The sequence below is a fragment of the Symphalangus syndactylus genome, chromosome 9, assembly GCF_028878055.3.
Source record: "Symphalangus syndactylus isolate Jambi chromosome 9, NHGRI_mSymSyn1-v2.1_pri, whole genome shotgun sequence".
Lineage (NCBI taxonomy): Eukaryota > Metazoa > Chordata > Mammalia > Primates > Hylobatidae > Symphalangus > Symphalangus syndactylus.
Genome location: NC_072431.2, coordinates 94,529,307 through 94,550,641, shown reverse-complemented (window position 1 = coordinate 94,550,641; position 21,335 = coordinate 94,529,307). Strand labels below are relative to the sequence as shown.

General features: G+C 34.7%; 1 protein-coding gene across 4 annotated transcripts in view; it reads left to right on the top strand.

Annotated features, from left to right (window-relative positions):
• SEPTIN7 (septin 7) overlaps positions 1-21,335 on the top strand; it is a 114,307-nt gene that overhangs the window by 72,840 nt on the left and 20,132 nt on the right. For all 4 annotated transcript variants that reach the window (XM_055293433.2, XM_055293430.2, XM_055293432.2 and 1 more), the window contains exons 4-9: positions 7,747-7,847; positions 8,711-8,845; positions 14,924-15,041; positions 17,520-17,612; positions 18,925-19,021; positions 20,927-20,978. In XM_055293433.2, the coding sequence (XP_055149408.1) occupies positions 7,747-7,847; positions 8,711-8,845; positions 14,924-15,041; positions 17,520-17,612; positions 18,925-19,021; positions 20,927-20,978 (596 nt within the window). The remainder of the gene's footprint in view (positions 1-7,746; positions 7,848-8,710; positions 8,846-14,923; positions 15,042-17,519; positions 17,613-18,924; positions 19,022-20,926; positions 20,979-21,335) is intronic.

Genomic DNA, 21,335 nt, shown 5'->3' with positions numbered 1-21,335 from the left:
AGAAACTCAGTCAAAACCGCTCAACTACATGGAAACTGAACAACCTGCTCCTGAATGACTATTGGGTACATAATGAAATGAAGGCAGAAATAAAGATGTTCTTTGAAACCAACGAGAACAAAGACACAACATACCAGAATCTCTGGGACACGTTCAAAGCAGTGTGTAGAGGGAAATTTATAGCACTAAATGCCCACAAGAGAAAGCAGGAAAGATCCAAAATTGACACCCTAACATCACAATTAAAAGAACTAGAAAAGCAAAAGCAAACACATTCAAAAGCTAGCAGAAGGCTAGAAATAACTAAAATCAGAGCAGAACTGAAGGAAATAGAGACACAAAAAACCCTTCAAAAAATTAATGAATCCAGGAGCTGGTTTTTTGAAAAGATCAACAAAATTGATGGACCGCTAGCAAGACTAATAAAGAAGAAAAGAGAGAAGAATCAAATAGATGCAATAAAAAACGAAAAAGGGGATATCACCACCGATCCCACAGAAATACAATCTACCATCAGAGAATACTACAAACACCTCTATGCAAATAAACTAGAAAATCTAGAAGAAATGGATAAATTCCTCGACAAATACACCCTCCCAAGACTAAACCAGGAAGAAGTTGAATCTCTGAATAGACCAATAACAGGTTCTGAAATTGTGGCAATAATCAATAGCTTACCAACCAAAAAGAGTCCAGGACCTGATGGATTCACAGCTGAATTCTACCAGAGGTACAAGGAGGAACTGGTACCATTCCTTCTGAAACTATTCCAATCGATAGAAAAAGAGGGTATCCTCCCTAACACATTTTACGAAGCCAGCATCGTCCTGATACCAAAACCTGGCAGAGACATAACCAAAAAAGAGAATTTCAGACCAATATCCTTGATGAACATTGATGCAAAAATCCTCAATAAAATACTGGCAAACCGAATCCAGCAGCACATCAAAAAGCTTATCCACCATGATCAAGTGGGCTTCATCCCTGGGATGCAAGGCTGGTTCAACATACGCAAATCAATAAATGTAATCCAGCATATAAACAGAACCAAAGACAAAAACCACATGATTATCTCAATAGATGCAGAAAAGGCCTTTGACAAAATTCAACAACCCTTCCTGCTAAAAACTCTCAATAAATTAGGTATTGATGGGACGTATCTCAAAATAATAAGAGCTATCTACAACAAACCCACAGCCAATATCATACCGAATGGGCAAAAACTGGAAGCATTCCCTCTGAAAACTGGCACAAGACAGGGATGCCCTCTCTCACCGCTCCTATTCAACATAGTGCTGGAAGTTCTGGCCAGAGCAATCAGGCAGGAGAAGGAAATAAAGGGTATTCAATTAGGAAAAGAGGAAGTCAAATTGTCCCTGTTTGCAGATGACATGATTGTATATCTAGAAAACCCCATTGTCTCAGCCCAAAATCTCCTTAAGCTGATTAGCAACTTCAGCAAAGTCTCAGGATACAAAATTAATGTACAAAAATCACAAGCATTCTTGTACACCAATAACAGACAAACAGAGAGCCAAATCATGAGTGAACTCCCATTCACAATTGCTTCAAAGAGAATAAAATACCTAGGAATCCAACTTACAAGGGATGTGAAGGACCTCTTCAAGGAGAACTACAAACCACTGCTCAATGAAATAAAAGAGGATACAAACAAATGGAAGAACATTCCATGCTCATGGGTTGGAAGAATCAATATCGTGAAAATGGCCATACTGCCCAAGGTAATTTATAGATTCAATGCCATCCCCATCAAGCTACCAATGACTTTCTTCACAGAATTGGAAAAAACTACTTTAAAGTTCATATGGAACCAAAAAAGAGCCCGCATTGCCAAGTCAATCCTAAGCCAAAAGAACAAAGCTGGAGGCATCACGCTACCTGACTTTAAACTATACTACAAGGCTACAGTAACCAAAACAGCATGGTACTGGTACCACAACAGAGACATAGATGAATGGAACAGAACAGAGCCCTCAGAAATGATGCCGCATAGCTACAACTATCTGATCTTTGACAAACCTGACAAAAACAAGAAATGGGGAAAGGCTTCCCTATTTAATAAATGGTGCTGGGAAAACTGGCTAGCCATATGTAGAAAGCTGCAACTGGATCCCTTCCTTACACCTTATACAAAAATTAATTCAAGATGGATTAAAGACTTATATGTTAGACCTAAAACCATTAAAATCCTACAAGAAAACCTAGGCAATACCATTCAGGACATAGGCGTGGGCAAGGACTTCATGTCTAAAACACCAAAAGCAATGGCAACAAAAGCCAAAATCGACAAATGGGATCTCATTAAACTAAAGAGCTTCTGCACAGCAAAAGAAACTATCATCAGAGTGAACAGGCAACCTACACAATGGGAGAAAATTTTTGCAACCTACTCATCTGACAAAGGGCTAATATCCAGAATCTACAATGAGCTCAAACAAATTTACAAGAAAAAAACAAACAACCCCATCAAAAAGTGGGCAGAGGACATGAACAGACACTTCTCAAAAGAAGACATTTATGCAGCCGAAAAACACATGAAGAAATGCTCCTCATCACTGGCCATCAGAGAAATGCAAATCAAAACCACAGTGAGATACCATCTCACACCAGTTAGAATGGCCATCATTAAAAAATCAGGAAACAACAGGTGCTGGAGAGGATGTGGAGAAATAGGAACACTTTTACACTGTTGGTGGGACTGTAAACTAGTTCAACCATTGTGGAAGTCAGTGTGGCGATTCCTCAGGGATCTAGAACTAGAAATACCATTTGACCCAGCCATCCCATTACTGGGTATATACCCAAAGGACTATAAATCATGCTGCTATAAAGACACATGCACACGTATGTTTATTGCGGCACTATTCACAATAGCAAAGAGTTGGAACCAACCCAAATGTCCAACAACGATAGACTGGATTAAGAAAATGTGGCACATATACACCATGGAATACTATACAGCCATAAAAAATGATGAGTTCGTGTCCTTTGTAGGGACATGGATGAAACTGGAAACCATCATTCTCAGTAAACTATCGCAAGGACAAAAAACCAAACATCGCATGTTCTCACTCATAGGTGGGAATTGAACAATGAGAACTCATGGACACAGGAAGGGGAACATCACGCTCCGGGGACTGTTGTGGGGTGGGGGGAGGGGGGAGGGACAGCATTAGGAGATACACCTAATGCTAAATGACGAATTAATGGGTGCAGGAAATCAACATGGCACATGGATACATATGTAACAAACCTGCACATTGTGCACATGTACCCTAAAACCCTAAAGTATAAAAAAAAAAAAAAAAGAAATTAAAAAAAAAAAAAAAAAACATAAAAAAAAAAAAAAAAAAAAAAGAAAGCAGTATGTACATCTCTGGGGTAACATACCTGATAGACTCCTTGAAAAATTTTCACAGAGCCCAATCAGGAAACTCTCCGGTTGACGGTTGGTCCAGTTTTGAGTTTTTGAGCCATTCACATAACATATTTGAATGCTTGTCTTAAGCTAAGTTTTGGGGCTACAATGATGATAGACAAAAAGTTCTCAAAGATCTCACAATTGTGGGAAAAATATGAACAAACAATTATGACTTAGTGAGAAAGATGCTTTTGTAAGGTGCTGTAGAGGTGACCTTGGCAAGGTAAATTTTAATGAAGTGGTAGCAAGATGGCAGTGGGTTGAGAAGTGAGTGGTGAGTCAGTGAAGATGGGTGATGGCTATTAAGGAAGGGATGAAAAGGGATACCTAGGAGTGAGTATAGAGGACTCAGAGAGTGGTTTGATGATTTCTAAAAGAGACCTGAGAATGGTTATATCCTGTGGCAAGTCATTCTCTAACAAATGAGAGATTGAAGATAGAGGGGAAATAGTGTAAACAGTTGTCAAGATGAATCTAAAATGGAAATTAATCAGTTCCCTAGAATAGATTGAGAAATTAGCTTTAGGAAAAAGATATATTTCACACAAACTGTACCATGGAAGGTACAGTGCTGATTCAGACAGACTGGGAATGGTCTCATTTTTAAGTGAGGATATGAGGTACTTCACTGAGCATTGTGACAGACATGGGCTTGGGAAGAGCCTACTGGGAAATGGGAGAGGCATGAGACTAAGGAGCACATAAGAGGATTATTAGCAGGGAAATTCTTGTTGAGGTTGAAGGTCATGAATTTTATGGTATAGGAATAGAAAGTTGTGTTAATCCAGAGTGGGATTTGAGTTGGAAAGGGAAAGAAATAAAGGTTTTGGGAAGGAGGTTGCTAATAGAAAATGAGAGGGGCAGGGGATTTGAGGTCTCAGCGTAAGGAGACAGGGATATGAGAGGTAGAGAGGTTCAGAATAGAAGGCCAAGTTAGAGTTTTGGGATCACCTTTCTTCTCAATAAAGTAGTTCTGGGTCTTGATGAGAAGGAAATATTCTTTAAGCATAACTGTTTTACTATTGGTCACTTCCTCTTTCATTTTCTTGTGGAACACGATGAAACGTAAGATGATATTTGTCTTTTGAGCCAATAAATAAGCAAAATAGATAGTTCTTGTGTTTGAGCTAAGTAGAGTATCAGGCCATTCAAATGTCTTCAGAGTTTTGGCTGTAATGCTACCTCTTGAGCAAGTGAAGGTAGAGGTAAGCTCTTGACAGAAAATTTTAACCCTCTCTTCAAAATGTTATGTTCTTAATTAAATAACATTTTTTATTTACCTTAATAAGTGGCATGTAAACATTAAGTTAGGTTAGTTTATATGAAGCTGTATAATAAACATTGTTTGACTTTTTTTCCTCAGATTCTAAAACCGAAAACTCAGTATACTGGAACTCTTGTATACTGTATACACTCAGTATTAGAAAATGAGTACCTTGGATTTCTGGAATCTCAGATGCCAAAAGAGGTCTCAATAGATTAATTATACATAGATGATGCATAGACGGTAGCTTTAGTTTTATTTTTCAGGAAAAAAAAGTTGAAAATGCCCTTGATTCATTCTTTTGGTATTAAATTATGCAGCTAATCTTAGAGAACCCTGAGTGATGCCATAAAATATGTTGATGTGACCTGCTGAAGGAAAGTGCATGGGAAAGTGGCCATTTGGAATAGATTTGTTAAGAAAAGTTTGAAATTCTTGGACTTGAACTAATTTGTTTTCCATGGATCCCATGAGGATACTTGTAAAACCAGATGATAGGATACAGTTGGATCCTGTGAATGGCACTAGTTTACAGTTATGTTTTCTGGATCTCTTCCATATGTCACTGACTTCTTTGTATTTGACCATGTATGGATACACAGAATTTCGTAGGCCAGAGAAGAAAAGAAGCTTTATAAACATTCCTTAAAGTGTGTAAAATACCAATCTTCATTTGTCTTAGCAAGTCAATAAGTAATTAAGTTGTTGAACTGATTTTTTTTTAAAACAGGGAAATAGCTTAAAATTTAAGCTGTTAAGTTAAAATGTGTAATTGATATACTGCATATTACTGAAGGTAGAATGGGCTTTGTTTGGTAATAAAGGAACCAGAAATAGTTTGAAGTAAAATTGGGAGATGATTCATGTAGATTAACTATATTGTTGTGTCACTTTCTAGTATATAGTACTATGTTATTTAAAAGAGTAAGTAAGTAAAGGAGTGGTATGATTACTTTGGATATTTCTGCTTCAGCCACAGTTACCATGAATAAATGATCTGTCTTTATAAAGGAGATGGAGGTGAATTCAAGATACTGAGATGTTAGATTTGACTGGGTTGTCCTTTGGTTAGAAGATCACCAGATAAAATGTAAACCTCCTAAACTAGATGAGATGATACCATTAAACATTTTTTTTTTGGCCCAGCACTTTGGGAGGCCGAAATGGGAAGATCACTTGAACCCAGGAGTGAGGCTGCAGTAAGCTATAATCTACCATGCACTCCAGCCTGAGCAACAGAGTGAGACCGTGACTAAAAAAAAAAAAAAAAAAAAAAAGTTTTTCCTTTGATTCTTATGATCTCACACTGATGAATCTGATTGTTTTCTCTGAGTTATTTTGCCTCCCTCATGTTATTAGGGTAACTTGATAATAGACATGTTATCTTAGTTGTGTGGTATGTGACAGTGATCTCCTAAATATTACAATTCTTATTGATGTTTACATTTTTAATCTACAGATTAATGATAATACATATTAATACTTAACATTCAGATTGCCAATAGTATATATTTGGTGGGTAAATATCTTTTGGATCTGCAGAATTTTCACTGATAGTTTATATCAGGATCAAAGCAGTTTAAAGAACATTAAAAGATAAGAATTTGGCATCTTATTTCTCTAAAAGATAAGTCATGCATGTCCACATCTCAGGCAATTTTTTTCAGTTTTAATAAGTTTTATTCCTGATAATAAAATTTTTTTAACAGAAAACTCTTGATTGCTGTAGACCTCTGCTGTGTATTCGGTAGTCACTAGCCATATGTGGCTATTTAAGTTAATTCAAATTAAATAAAATTAAATATCAACTCCTCATTTGCACTAGTCAGATTTCAAGGACTAAGTAGCCACATGGACAAGTGGAAGGTGGTGTTCAGTTGCTGCTCATAATAGTTGATACCCCAGGATTTGGAGATGCAGTGTGGATACACAACAATTCCATCATCTCAGAAAGTGTTATTGGATAGTGTGGCTACAGACTTTTCTTGCTCAGCAGTCTTAGTCTCTGCATGTTAGTCTCTTCATGCATCAGGTAGCATCTATAAAACATGCCGAAAGGAAGTAGGCTATCTCTAAAAGTGTCCCCAACTTTTTGTCTTGTAAATTAGCTTATCAACATACTTGGAGCCTCTAGCCTTAATAAGGACTTGATATAAATGTGTTATCAGGGAAAGTCTGTCTTTTTCTGGAGGAATTATTCCCTTTTCATTTGAATCCGTGTTTGCTTTATCTTGGGTTCCTGAAAACTGATACTTTGCATTTAACAGCAGCATATGCCCAGGATGAATGATAATACATCTTCTGATACAGAGCTTGAGGTTACAGAATATCTTAAATTGTTCCAGGAACTGTTGTTACCATGTAAGTCCAATAATCAGTTGGTAAGGTTTCACCCTACCAGAATACACTTTTTTTAAAAAAAAAAACCGTCTGGACTTTTGCTGATTACATTGTCCAGAATGTGGAGTATCACATTTGAGAAAAGGATTGGATCCTAGCCATAACATAAATACAAGGGTAATACATCCATGCTGAGAAAGATTAAGGAATGATAGTAAGTTTATTTGAGTGAGTGGTTGGGGCCCAACTTGATAGAGAATAGTCCAGGAAGACATTTACTGTAAATGGTAGATTAGATGTTCTTCTCTAATTACATTTGAACTCTGTGAATTATTAAATCACTCAAACTGCTTATTTGTATTATTAGATGCACATTTAAGTTATATAAGTACTACATGTCTTTAGTGGTGATCACTATTTTATCAGTTCCTCTGTCTTTATACCAAGTATGAGTCATAAACCCAGTATGAATTTGCCAAGAGATTGGCAGACTATTTGTATATATGCTTTTCTTTCAAATAATCTGGATTTCCAATGCCTGCCATCATCGATTCTAAAGATAATGTGGTAGTAGGTAGATTTAATTTGCTAACAGTTTCCCAGTTGGTTTTGATAAACTCGAACATCCCTACCATCACCCCTTGTAGGAAATCACTGGTGTAATGTATGATATTAACATCTGCACCAATTACTCTTACAGGTGGAACAATCCAAAGTTTTAATCAAAGAAGGTGGTGTTCAGTTGCTGCTCACAATAGTTGATACCCCAGGATTTGGAGATGCAGTGGATAATAGTAATTGGTAAGAAGGGTTTGTCCTCACAACTTCGCAGTGCATTTGGGGTACTGGGGTGGTTAAACTTTTTCTTCTTAACATTTTAAAACTTCTCATCTTAGCAAAGGTCACCAAACTTCAAGTAACATGACTTGCGTTTGTATACCAGCTTTGCCACTTATCTGACAAAGTTGTTTAACTTCTTTGAACCCGTTTACTTTTCTATAAAATGGAGATAATACCTATCATAAAATTGTTTTTAAGACATATTCTAAAATAACATAGCTAAATAGAAGAATTCTCATTATTGTAAGAAATTTAAAACTGTTCGCTTTAATTTTATCCATTTGTATAAATTCTATCTCAATCCTAATTTAAACCTGATATTTAGACTTTCAGTTTTTCTGTAAGTCCAAAGTGAAGAAAACAACTATGAAATTTTAGTCTGAAGTAATTATCTTAGTATAAATAATACTTTTATTTTTGTTTGAATTCACATTGTTTTTGAGGTAATTTTCTGTCGACTCTTAAAACTCCCAAGTTCATCATGAAGTTTTTTTATTGTTTAAAGTAATCTCTCATTTGAAATTTAAAACTGAATATAATTGTTTTCATATTATGGAGTGTGTTATTATACTTATTAGTGCAAATAATATGCTAATATTTAGCTGTGTTTTGACAATAAATAGTTTATTTTCTTTGGAAAGCTTTGAAATAATAAAGATTTATTCAACATAATTTATATTTTTGAATCTTTATATAGAATAACTTGACTTATCTTCTACTGGTAAATTCATTTTGCCCATTTGAAAATACTGATTATTGTCCTTTAAGAGTCATCAGTTAATTCATATGTAGAATTGCAACTTGTGTTTATTTGCGTTCTATAGCTGGCAGCCTGTTATCGACTACATTGATAGTAAATTTGAGGACTACCTAAATGCAGAATCACGAGTGAACAGACGTCAGATGCCTGATAACAGGGTGCAGTGTTGTTTATACTTCATTGCTCCTTCAGGACATGGGTCAGTACCTTGATACTTCTGATTCCTTTTTTTGTTGTTGTTGTTTACTGTTACCTTTATGTGCATACTTTAGTAATTTTTAAGTTTGTGAAGTACATACAACTATACCTATTATGAAGTACTAAATTTCATGTAGAAATGTCTTAGTTGAAAAGCCTTTTTAAGTCGTATATAAGCTAACAGTGATTTTACTCCTTAGTTCTTCATTCATAAGAATTTTCCCTGCTTCATGGAAATAAACAGTGTTGCCACCGTGGTTTGAGGTCTCAATGTGGCAAATTTAGCTTTCATGTTGACCACTCTGCTACTAATAGAAATACCAAATAAAGAGAAGCAGCCATACCAGTTAGACATATTCAAAATAAATCCAAAGATGCTATTTATTATAAATTTCATAAGAGATGATTATCAAAAACACTTGCATGCCAATGTTTTCTTGTGCCATTTCTTTCTACAATAAATCTATTTGGCTTCTGTTTCACCTTCGCTGTCATAGACGTGTTGTTTAGGTATCATATTGTCATTACTAACCTTTTGTTTATTAGGACTTAAGACCTAAGAATCTAGACATTAATCTGATCTGATTGTTCTGTTTGTTATAGTTAGCCGGTACTCTCTTTTTTTGTTCTTTGTACTTCCCCTGTCATTTTGAGTACATATATGTGTCATTGACAACTGCAGAATTTTCCAATTATTCTTCGTCAGTCTTTTCCTTTGGGTAAGTAACTCAGCATATATAATTCAGCCACCTGATGATTGTAACTCCACCATCTCTCCACCAAAAGAACTGTAGTAGCATCAGGCTAAATAGCATTAAGTTATCTAACACTCACATTACAGTAGTGTAAACCAATTCCTTCAAGTATACCTTTCTCTTCTATTTTTGGCTTCTTGCTCTCTTTTATTTTTTTATAGACAGGTCAGTGCCCATTATTACTCTAGATGGATAAGGGAGCCTTAATTATATACTTATATTTTTGCACTGCCAGATTGGAGTGTGGTAAAGATGTTTCTTCTTTTATGTCTAATATTCTTTTACAGTGCTCTCAGTTTACATATTTAAATCACTAAACTGACTGACTTAAAAGGCTCAAAAAAAGTATTCTCAAAAATACAACACACTATATAACCTTTTATGAGTATTTATGTAGCTACTTGAATTTATATTTTTAAGTCATTCTCGTTTAACTTGTCAGAGCCTTTTCCTGTAAGCCAGCAGAGTGAAATCTTAACCTGCAGTTAAGTCAATAAAATTTGTCAGCTTATAACCAATTTTATTATTTTAGATCTTCTGGACTCTCTCCAAGTTTAGTGATTCTCATGAAATCACATTCCTCCCATCCCCTTGGGGAAAATTTTATTTCTTAAAATTGCATGGGAGATGAGAGCTTTTTTAAAAGGACAAATTTTTATATTCAAATGATATGTAGTGGCTTTATGCCATTTCTTATTTGTCACAAGGGGTAAAATGTTTAAAATTGCTATTTCTTATATAAAAAAATGTGCCTTTGAACAATTTCTCAGTTTATTTTTAGAAATGGAGCAAAGTTTTGCCCTTTGATACATGATATTGTGGATTAAGTGAAGGAATATGACACAGAATTTTATGTATAGAGTTCCAGATATCCTGCTCACTACAGACTGAAATTCCATGCAGTCTAATAGATGAATCAGAGCCTTTCCGTCTTGTCTGGGTAGTCCCTGGGTTCCCTTTTTGGAGGGATTTGTTTTTAGAGTAATTATAAATTGGTCCAACAGTGTACTTTCAGTGCCTCCTACCTCCCTCTACCAAGTATGAACTGCATGCATGGCTAATTTATGATTTCAGCTATTATTGCTTCATTTGCATTGTTCACTATTTTATAATTGTTATTAAAATAAACTGACTTGGAACATGAATTTTAAAATGGTGTTTTATCCTTCTAATGTTGATTACCACTTTTAGAAAAATTGATGTCATCCAGTGAGTTTTATACAGAAGGATTTTTTCTCATACATACGTACGTACGTACATACATACATACATACATACATACATAGATACATACATAAAAAAAAAATTTGTCATTTTCCCTGTGGTTGTTCATTATGTTGTAGACTTTGAGGTTAAATAGTCTTTTCTCTCTAGTATGGGTTTATCTTCTAGAAACGATGAAGGATTTTCTATTGCCTAAAAACAAGATTTAAAAACTAAATTTATTGATGAAAAGACCAGCCAATATAAAACTAAATGGACAGAGGAAAAAATTCAACCAGAATGTAATATACGTTTGAACTAAATGTTTTCTGTTGCTGACATTTTGTAGGCTTCTGAAATTTAATGGGACTTTTACAAGGTTAACCTTTTTTCCTAAAGTTTAATTTTAAACTGACTTAAATATTCTTCGACCCTTTGGTTGTATTTAAGAAGTTGACTTCCCTAATTTCCTTGTCATGTTTATTTTTAAATATCTTTCTTTCTAGAAGTTGGGATATTATAATAAATATTCAGCAAGTATTGTTTTGCATTGAAGTATAAAATCGTGTTATTTGGATTTTAATAGTTTATATTAAATGCCCTTAAGATTTATTAAAATTTTAGATTAACTGAACTCTGCTTTTTTGTCACTGGATTAATAAGCAGGCTTATATCTGACATAACAGCTTAATGAGGTAGCGGCAGTTTAAATTTGTCATGAGTATAAATTGAAAAACCATAACAATTTAGAAATCTGAGATTGAATATTTCATGGCATTTATATTTAGTGTTTTATGTAATGATTAATGAAAAGAAGCAAAACTTAAATTTTTTTTCAAAAATGGGTAGATTCAGGCCAGATGCAGTGGCTTACACCTGTAATCCCAGCACTTTGGGGACCAAGGCAGGAGGATTGCTCGAGGCCACAGACTAGGCAACATAGTGAGATCCCATCTCTACAAAAAATTAAAAAGTTGAGGCTGGGCGCAGTGGCTCACACCTGTAATTCTAGCACTTTGAGAGGCTGAGGCAGGTGGATCACCTGAGGTCAGGAGTTCAAGACCAGCCTGGCCAACATGGTGAAACCTTGTCTCTACTAAAAATACAAAAATTAGCCAGGCTTGGTGGTGGATGCCTGTAATCCCAGCTACTCAGGAGGCTGAGGCAGGAGAATTGCTTGAACCCGGGAGGCGGAGGTTGCAGTGAGCTAAGATTGTGCCACTACACTCCAGACTGGGCAATAAGAGTGAAACTAAAAAAAAAAAAAAAAAAAAATTAGTTGGGCATGGGGGCACACTCTGTAGTCCTAGCTACTCAGGAGACAAAGTGGAAGAATTGGAGACTATGGTGGGCTATGACTACACCACTGCACTCCAGCCTGGGTGACAGAGCAAGACCCTGTCAAAAAAATAATAAAAATGAATAGGTTCTTTTAGTTAACACTAGTGAGGCAAGAACACAGTTTACAGATAATATAAACAATGTTATTCCATCTACACACACTTTTTTCATTGTGCTCCTTATTCTCTGAATGCCAATGTCAATGTTCAGGGGATTTAAGACAAGGAGAATTAGAATAGGAGGCAGCTATCTTAATTCTCCATGTTTGCTTTCTCCCCCTCACTGTCTCTGTCTTTCTGCCTGTCAGCCTTACTACCACAGTAAAGTATATACAGTAATCTTTGTTAGTAGAAAGAACTGGACTATCTTATTAGTCTTAGGGCCCTAATCCCCCCCAGTTTTAATATATATGTTTCTCTTTCTTCATTTTAAAATGTCAGGCAATTCAATTATTAGTATTAGTCAATAAAATTATTAACAGAATGAGACCTTTATTTCATTTTTCTCATGTTTTTATAAAAGTTAAGGAATACCACTTTAGAATGGTAGTCCTTTGCAAAATATTTCTAGTGTCTTCATTTATTCTTGTGAAACATTCAACTTTATTTAGTCCACAGTATATTCCAGATTTGAGGACTTTGGTTCTCATTTAGAATTACTAAAGGACGTAAGGAAAATCACAGTAGCTTACTTTTTTTGTCAACAAATATTTGGGCACCTTCTAGAGTGTTAGATACCACGCTGGGTGCTGAGGATACAGATGAATTGAGATAAGGCCCTGACTGTAGAGGGTATTTCAGTGAGAAGATGGGAGAAACAAATACAGATGCTCCTCAACTTGGGACAGGGTTACATAAACCCATCATAAGTTGAAGATATGTTTAATAGCGTAGCCTACATTTATTTCATCTAACATAAAACCTATTTTATAATAATGTGTTGAATATCTCATGTAATTTATTTAATACTGTACTGAAAGTAAAAAAACAGAATGGTTGTATGGTTTCTATTCTATGTGTATTGCTTGCACACTATCAAAAAGTTGAAAAATTGTTAAGTGGAACTATAGTTAATGAGGACCCATCTGTATGCAGGCAGGCATTTATGGTACGGCACATTAAGTGTTGTTACCACATAGAAATACGCCTAGTCTTAGGTTAGAGAAGGATTCCCAGTGGAAATTGGATCGTAAGCCAGTATCCTAAAGGATGAATAGGAATTAGCCAGGCCAAGGAGACGGAGGATGAGAATGGAGGGTGTTCCAGCCAAGGTAGTAGCCTGTGGCCAGATGTCAAAGTATGATGTTTTCAAGGAATTGTAAGAAATTCAAAAAGGCTGGCACATTGGAAGTAGGAGGCGAAAGAAAGGCCAGGAATGCTAAGATATGAGGTTAGCTTGAGAATCTGTCTTCACAAGCTTCGTAGGCCATTCTAGTTAAGGCATCTGGCCTTTAATAAGATTTTTGGTCAGGTCATAACTATAAGATTTGGATTTAGAAAGACCACTCTGACTTCAGTACGGATGATTCGTATTGTAGTTATTCATTCCAAAGGTCTTGGTGGCCGAGACTAAAGTAATGGAAATGGAGATATACATACATCATACACACACACATCTATGCACATACTATATATATGGGAATAGGATTAGAGGAGGGGAAGAATCCTAGGTTTCACACTTGAGTAATTGGGAAGATCGTAGTGCCATTCACTGAGATAGGAAGCATAGAAGAGGGAAAATGGAGGTTCAGATGAGCTTTTGATTTTAAGGAGCCCATGGAACACCCAGGTAGCATATCCACTGGGTAAACACAAATCTGGAACTTAACAGTGAGATATGAGCTGTATATGAAGATTTGGAAGTCAATTGACCAATTGAAGATAATTGAAATCTATTGTAGTCATAATAATTGTACTGAATGTAGAGTAAGAAGAGAAAGCCTGGTAGGGAATTCTAAAGAATGTACTTCTTAAGGGACTAGCTTACTAAGAGGATCCTGAAAAGTATCCTAAGAAAGAAGAGCTTGTGAGAGAATAAGTAATGGTAAGTACCATGATAGAAGTATTTAGTCACCTTCTTGAAAGTACAGAGGCAAACTAGAGGCAGCAGCCAGATTGTAATGAATAAAAGGGATGTTGAAGATTATCTTGTGAGCATCTTGTCAGAGAAAGATAGTTGGTCGCAAGAACTGAATGTGGAGTTGAAAGAGGACTACCATTTTTCATTTTTAAAAAATCCTCCAGCCTGGGCAACCTGGCGAGACACTGTGTCTACAAAAAATACAAAAATTAGGCAGGCATGGTGGTGCGCACCTGTAGTCCCAGCTACTCAGGAGGCTGAGGTGGGAGGATCTGAGCCTGGGAGGTGGGTTGCAGTGAGCTGAGGTTACACCACTGCACTCCACCCAGGGCAACAGAGTGAGACCCTGTCTTAAAAAATTAAATAAAAAAATAAAATTTTAAAACCTTGTAAATTTTGAGTAATAAATATAGAGATAATTCTAGGAAATTCTATTAGGAGCCTTTCTGGTTTTTCCAATTCCTCTTTAGGGCCAAAACCCTGTGACCAGGGTTCAAGGGCAGGAGTCAAAGCCTTAGCCACTCCAATGCTTCTTGAAGTCCTGTTCTACCTAACTTTTGCTGGCCTAATACATCTTCAGAGTGTTTCTGATAAGTAAGTAAAGTAGTTACATTGTATTTAACTAGCATTGGGGATGTGAAGAATCTTGTTCTCCCAAACTGATCAATTCAGTCATATTAATTAAATACTGTGTGTTTCAGACTTAAACCATTGGATATTGAGTTTATGAAGCGTTTGCATGAAAAAGTGAATATCATCCCACTTATTGCCAAAGCAGACACACTCACACCAGAGGAATGCCAACAGTTTAAAAAACAGGTGAGCAGGATGTGTTAACCCAGGTTTCTTATACCATTCTCATAATTTGCAGTTTTTACTATTTTTAGTATAATGTGTTGCAGTCCGTTCCTCTTACTGCTTTACTACATTGTCATTTATACTGTATTAAAAATAACTCTTCCATCTTCTGCCTTTGTCAGTTTTTAAATATGGCTGTTTTAACTGTTCTGTAATAACACCCCCACACAGACAATTTCTTCCCATACTCTTTAGAATTTTTTTCTTTTCTTTTCTTTTTTTTTTTTTTTTTTTTTGAATTATTTTCTTAGAATGAATTCCCAGGAAGCGGAGGCTGTGATTGTTTTTATGGGTCTTTATCTCCCCACTCCCCATTTTGTCGTGGTGCTTTCCCAATAATACAAATTTGTTTTATAAAGCGTACATCTGTTTCACTGTGACTTTGCCAGTATTATTATTTTTATTTTGAAAACTTTTTTGGAATGAAGTGGTACCTAATCGTTTCTTTGTCTTTTCCTTTTATTTTCCAGAAAGGCTGAACATTTTAAAAACGAAGTTGTTTTTTTCCCCCTTTTTGTAAACATCTGTTCAAATCCTTTGTCTTTTTGACCAGTAGTACTTGGTATTACCCGTATTTATTGATATGGGTTCTTTTTATTCTGGGTATTTAGTTCTCTCATTTTCACAATATTTTTTCTATTTTCTTTTTTGCTGCATATATCCTAATTTTGTTTTCAGTGCACTTTATGGGATATTTATAGTTTAAGTTATTGTTCAAACCTACGACCCTAAGATTGAGTCTCATGCTGTATGACTGAGCTAGCTAGAAGACCACTAAACGGTTTTTCTAGACTCATGTCTAGTTGTCTCAATAATATTGAGTTACACAGTCACACACATTTCTGATTTAATTGTGTTTGGTTCGTTATATATTACATTTTATGAAATGTAGGGTCAATTCTGGAACCTTTCTCTATTCCAGTAGTCCAAAGGCCAGTAGTATATTGTTTAAACCACAGCAACTTTTTGTAATATTTAAAAATAGATTGTAATTATCTCTATTGTCCATATAGTCCTATTGTAACAAAATATTTTTTCACCTTTTTCAATATGAATTTCAGAATACCTTGAAACCTGTTACAAAAAGCCTGTTAAAATTTGCTTTGAAGTTGTGCTAAATTCATATTAATTTTCAGAAAGTTTTAGTACATAGTTTTTACTGTATCTAGTATTTTTCTGTTTTACGCTTACCCATTCCCATTTTATTTTTATGTGCTATTTCTAAGTTTCAAGTACTATCATATAATACATTTCTTTTTGTTTATTATGTATTTCGATTTGGATTTTTACTGATAACGGTAAAAAAGATGAATATGAAGTGACTTCTTCTTTGAAATTGGTCACATCCTGGTGGTTGTACTCAGGTCATTTTAATATACAACCTCTGACTAAAACCACTGCTTTTAGAGCTAGCTACTATTATTCGTTTTTCTCTTCATCATGTGTTTGTCAATTCCTCGTTTATTCTTTTTTTTTTTTAAATATAGGTACGTACCCTAATTGTAAAAGATGTGTGGTCCTATTTTTTTCAGTGACAATTTTACTTCTCTTTACTTCTGTCTAGTATAGTAACCATGTAACACAATTTGTTCAGGGTTCTTTTATAGCTGCTGGGAACCCTTGCCAAGAAAGTCGCACCAAAATATAAGTATAGGCAGGGAAGCTAGGTTTAGGTATATTAGCCATTGGTTTGTTATGAGTTCAAATAAGGATAGGTAGTTGAAAATTATTTGGATGTCTGTATTCTGTTTAGAATTTGGAGTGATTTTGGACATTATAATTTAATTTGAACTAGGTCATTTCTGATGTTATTAATAAGTTGTCTTCTTTAGTTTTCTGCATTCTCCTTATTAATTATTGAGCTTCTTAATTTCTAGGGTGTGTTTTCTCCCTGTGTGCTTCCCTAATCTTATACCTGTTGCTCCTCAATTTGTGTGTATGCACATGTACATGCAAGGATTTTTCTGATGAATATGCAGGGAGCAGTGCTGTACTTAGTTTTACCTTACTTTTGCCAGATTCTACTAAAAATTTTAGGTGAGTTTAGCCCTGTTTATTCAACTAAATAAGATACTTGGGAATTTATATCTAAAGGAAGAATCTCAGGCATTGTAAATAAATGACCTAAAGTCATTACTGTGGAAATCAGAGAAATCCCTTTCCGGAGTTTTACATCCTTTTTGAAACTCTTTTGGTATGATAGCTATATGACTTTAACACTTGGAAGTAATTGGATTTGGTGTTTATATATCAACTTTACAGTTAAAAAAAAAAAGACTAGCATAGTACTTTAATTTTAGATTACAATTTTGCATCGTTAAACAGTAAAGGATCTGGAACCAAGGACCCATATAGGAATCGAAGAAGCATGTAATGAACATAAGACTAATGTACTAATTATGTATGGTGCTCTTTTGCTGACTACTTCTTCCATTTTAGATAATGAAAGAAATCCAAGAACATAAAATTAAAATATATGAATTTCCAGAAACAGATGATGAAGAAGAAAATAAACTTGTTAAAAAGATAAAGGTAGGTTCATCCCTGTACATACACTAAAGTAATCTGAGGCCTTAAAAACATACTACAACGTCCACAGGAAAGATCAAAAGTATCAGTGTTTTAAGTAGTTGGCTTACAAAATGCCTAGGGATATTTAATGTTGAATTCAACTTTATAATTAACTTTGAAGATTAGCTAGTATATATAATAAGGAATTGTATAAACTACTGAGGTGAATAACACAATTCTTATTTCAAATTGTTTTTAATTAAGTGGCTTTCATATTATGTAATTTTTTTCTCTCTTAAAAAACAAGTGATGAGAAAGGAGAGAATTCATTCTGTTATGTTTTAATTGCCAGACAAAAATGTATTTATTTTGTCTCTATAAAAGTCAACCAAAATTACAGCTAGATAGGAGGAATAAGTTCTCACGTTCTGTAGCATTGTAGGGTGGCTGTAGTTAACAGTAATTTAGTCTATATTTTCAGATAGCTAGAAGAGGATTATGAATGTTCCCAATACAGAAAAATAAGTTTGAGTTGATAAATATGCTAATTACCCTAATTCAGTCATTACATATTTGTATAAAGGTGTCAGAATACCATACTGTACCCCACAGATGTGTACAATTATGTTTCAATTAAAAACAATAAAAAGCAACCAAAAATTCACATCAACATATTTTCTGTATTTTATCATGGTTTTCTACGTACTTTGGCCCTAAAAATGGTATACTGAATAATGGCATTATGTAGGCAAATATCTTGGAATAATGAAATTCTTATACATTGCCTGTGAAGAATTTCTGCAGTTGTATAAAATAGCTGCTTAGATATTTCTGGGAGCCACAGAATTGTGAAGGGCTATACATGGATGAACACAAATCCAGTCACCAGGATTTGAAGTTCCAAAGTTAGAGCTTAACAAATATACTATTACCTGCTTTAGGTACTGTTATAGTTGGTTTGTGATCAAGTAGGCAGGCTAGTCATTAGCCCCCCCTTTTTTTCCCCAAATGCCAATATATTTTTTATCTTTTATCCCTGCCAGGTGTGGGACAACTTTCTGTAGTGATTTTTAGTAAATAATTTGACCAGGAATATTCTTAACATTAAAGAGAAAATTTAATTTTGTTTATTGTTTACCTTGGTGGCAATACCATGTGATGGCAGTTTACTAAATATTTGTTAAATGGCCTATAAAAACTAATGCAGAAACTATTGAAAGTAAATTTTTTTTTTTTTTTTTTTGGCCAACCTGTTGAGTAATGTAGCTTTTTTTATTCTTGAATTTGTGAGGACTGCAGAGATGTATTTGAACAAGAATACTTTGTTTTATAGGACCGTTTACCTCTTGCTGTGGTAGGTAGTAATACTATCATTGAAGTTAATGGCAAAAGGGTCAGAGGAAGGCAGTATCCTTGGGGTGTTGCTGAAGGTAAGATTTTCTTCAGTGAATGACTTTCTATAAGATCTCAAAACTGATTAAAATTGTATTTATAGTAAGTAGTACAATATGCATACTGTATTGCTATAGTCTAGATTTTCAAGGATAATACTCATTTCAGGTTCTTGTAGTCTCATTTTCCTCTTTAAGTACATTGATATTTTTCAAACCTGTATCCTACCAAGTCAGGCAATATGTGTTAAGTCCTAAAGTTGTAGTATAGGTTGAACATTCTTAAAGAGAAAATTCAAAATGTGAATTGCTCCAAAATCTAAAATGTTTTGAGCACTGACATGCTGCTCAAAGGAAGCGCTCACTGGAGCATTCTGAATTTTGGATTTTTGGATTAAGGATGCTCGACCAGTAAGTATAACACAGATATTCCAGAATTCCAAAAAAATTCAAAACACTTCTGGTCTCAAGCATTTCAAATAAGAGATACTCAACTTGCCCCACCCTGGCTGGCATCCTGCCTCCATCATTAAGTCTATTTCTGTTTTCATATTTGAAAACATACCTAAAATTCAGGGGTGCTTTACCTGGGGCCCAAACATACCTAAAATTCAGGGGTGCTTTACCTTGCTCCCAGGGAATCTAATAAACCTCCTAGAATTAAACATTTTGGAGAGAAGGCCAGTCACTTTTATCGGAATGTCAGATGGTCATGGATCCTCAAGAATGATTGAAGAAATTTGTAAGCCCAGTTAAAACATTCACAGTCTTCTTTCCTCAGTGCAAAAGTTGCACCTTTTGGTATCGCATATTTAGAGTAAAAAAATTTCATTAATAAGAGATCCTCTTTACTAGTTTTGTAAGGAGTTTTTTTATTTTTTAACCTGCTATCTTAAATTATTAAGGGTTAAGTAAGGAGTTTTAAATACCAATAAAATCTTAGTTATAACACCAAGCCTCAGAAGTCCTTCCTCTTGGCAATAGGTTTATTGTATTGGTTTAATCTGATATTTAATCTTCTGTATTATAGTAAGCTGAAACCAAACTTGAGACTTGATTGTTTTATCTGTTTGTTGCTATTATTTTTGAACTTTGTTTTTTTTTTTTAAGAGACAAGGTCTTGCTATGTTGCCCAACTGGTCTCAAACTCCTGAGCTCAAAGTGATCCTCCCACATCATGCTCCTCCCACATCACGTCACTATAAGCACACACTACTGCCCCTGGTTTATTTCGAACAATAATTTTTAGGATATTGTTTCAATTAACTGTCCTTATTGGCAATTTTCCCATCAGTGACCCGTGTACCTTGTGTACCTTGTTCCCAGCTCTCTCTATCATGCCCAGGCAACTTTCAGTTGCTGAGCTGAGGCTTTAGAAATTACCCCTTAAAAATACGCCCCGGAGAAATTGATTTGCATCTCTCTTTTGTAGTTTACCCCTCTACTCCCAAGTAATATTCCTATTTGTGATACATTCTTTAAAAATAATGTAATAAATTTCTTTAAAAATAATAATAAGTAAAGAACCTTAAAGTTTTTGGCTCCCTTTTTCATTTTGGTTACCTTAAGATTTTTTCTAAAGTGATTCTCCCTTTACTCACACCACTGAATTTTTTAAATGTATTATAGAATAAATATATTTTTTACCTGTAATAAGAAAATACATGATTTCCCCTTTCAGAATTTCAAAGTTGTTTCTGGAGAGCTCATTTGTTAGGTTTACATATCTATTTCTGAGGATTAAACTACAATAAGGCAATAATAGAGTACACTTCTCTGTCATGCCCTTACATTGAGTACTATGTTAGTGTTAAATCTCAAAAAAATTGATCTGTTTTGCATTTCCTCTCCTTGTTTTTTACGCCCCAAGTTCCTGTGAAATAGTTTTTGAAAAGACTAGGTTTAGTGGAAATATAATATATGCGGTCTGTTTTTTTCTTACAGTTGAAAATGGTGAACATTGTGATTTTACAATCCTAAGAAATATGTTGATAAGGTAAGTGCAAGCAATGATGGAAATAGCATAAGATTTTCTTTCCCTAAGTAAGAGTTGGACAGATTTACTTTTTGCCTTCTATAAATGTAGCTAATTTAAATTTATATCTTCAGTCTAGCAATGAAGTAAACACTACATGTAGATGATTCTTTCTCCAAGGTTTTGAAGTCATGAGCAAAAGTTGCAAAATAATTTGTCTAGGGATACATAGGAAAATTAGTCTCTTTATCATTATACTTTGTGTTGAGATTTAATACTGAAATCACTATGGAAAGTGAAGTAGATGAGGCTCTTTTTTCTTAATGTGAAAACCTTGTGAAAACTATATAAGAGAAGGCTAGTTTTTGAGTCCAAAGC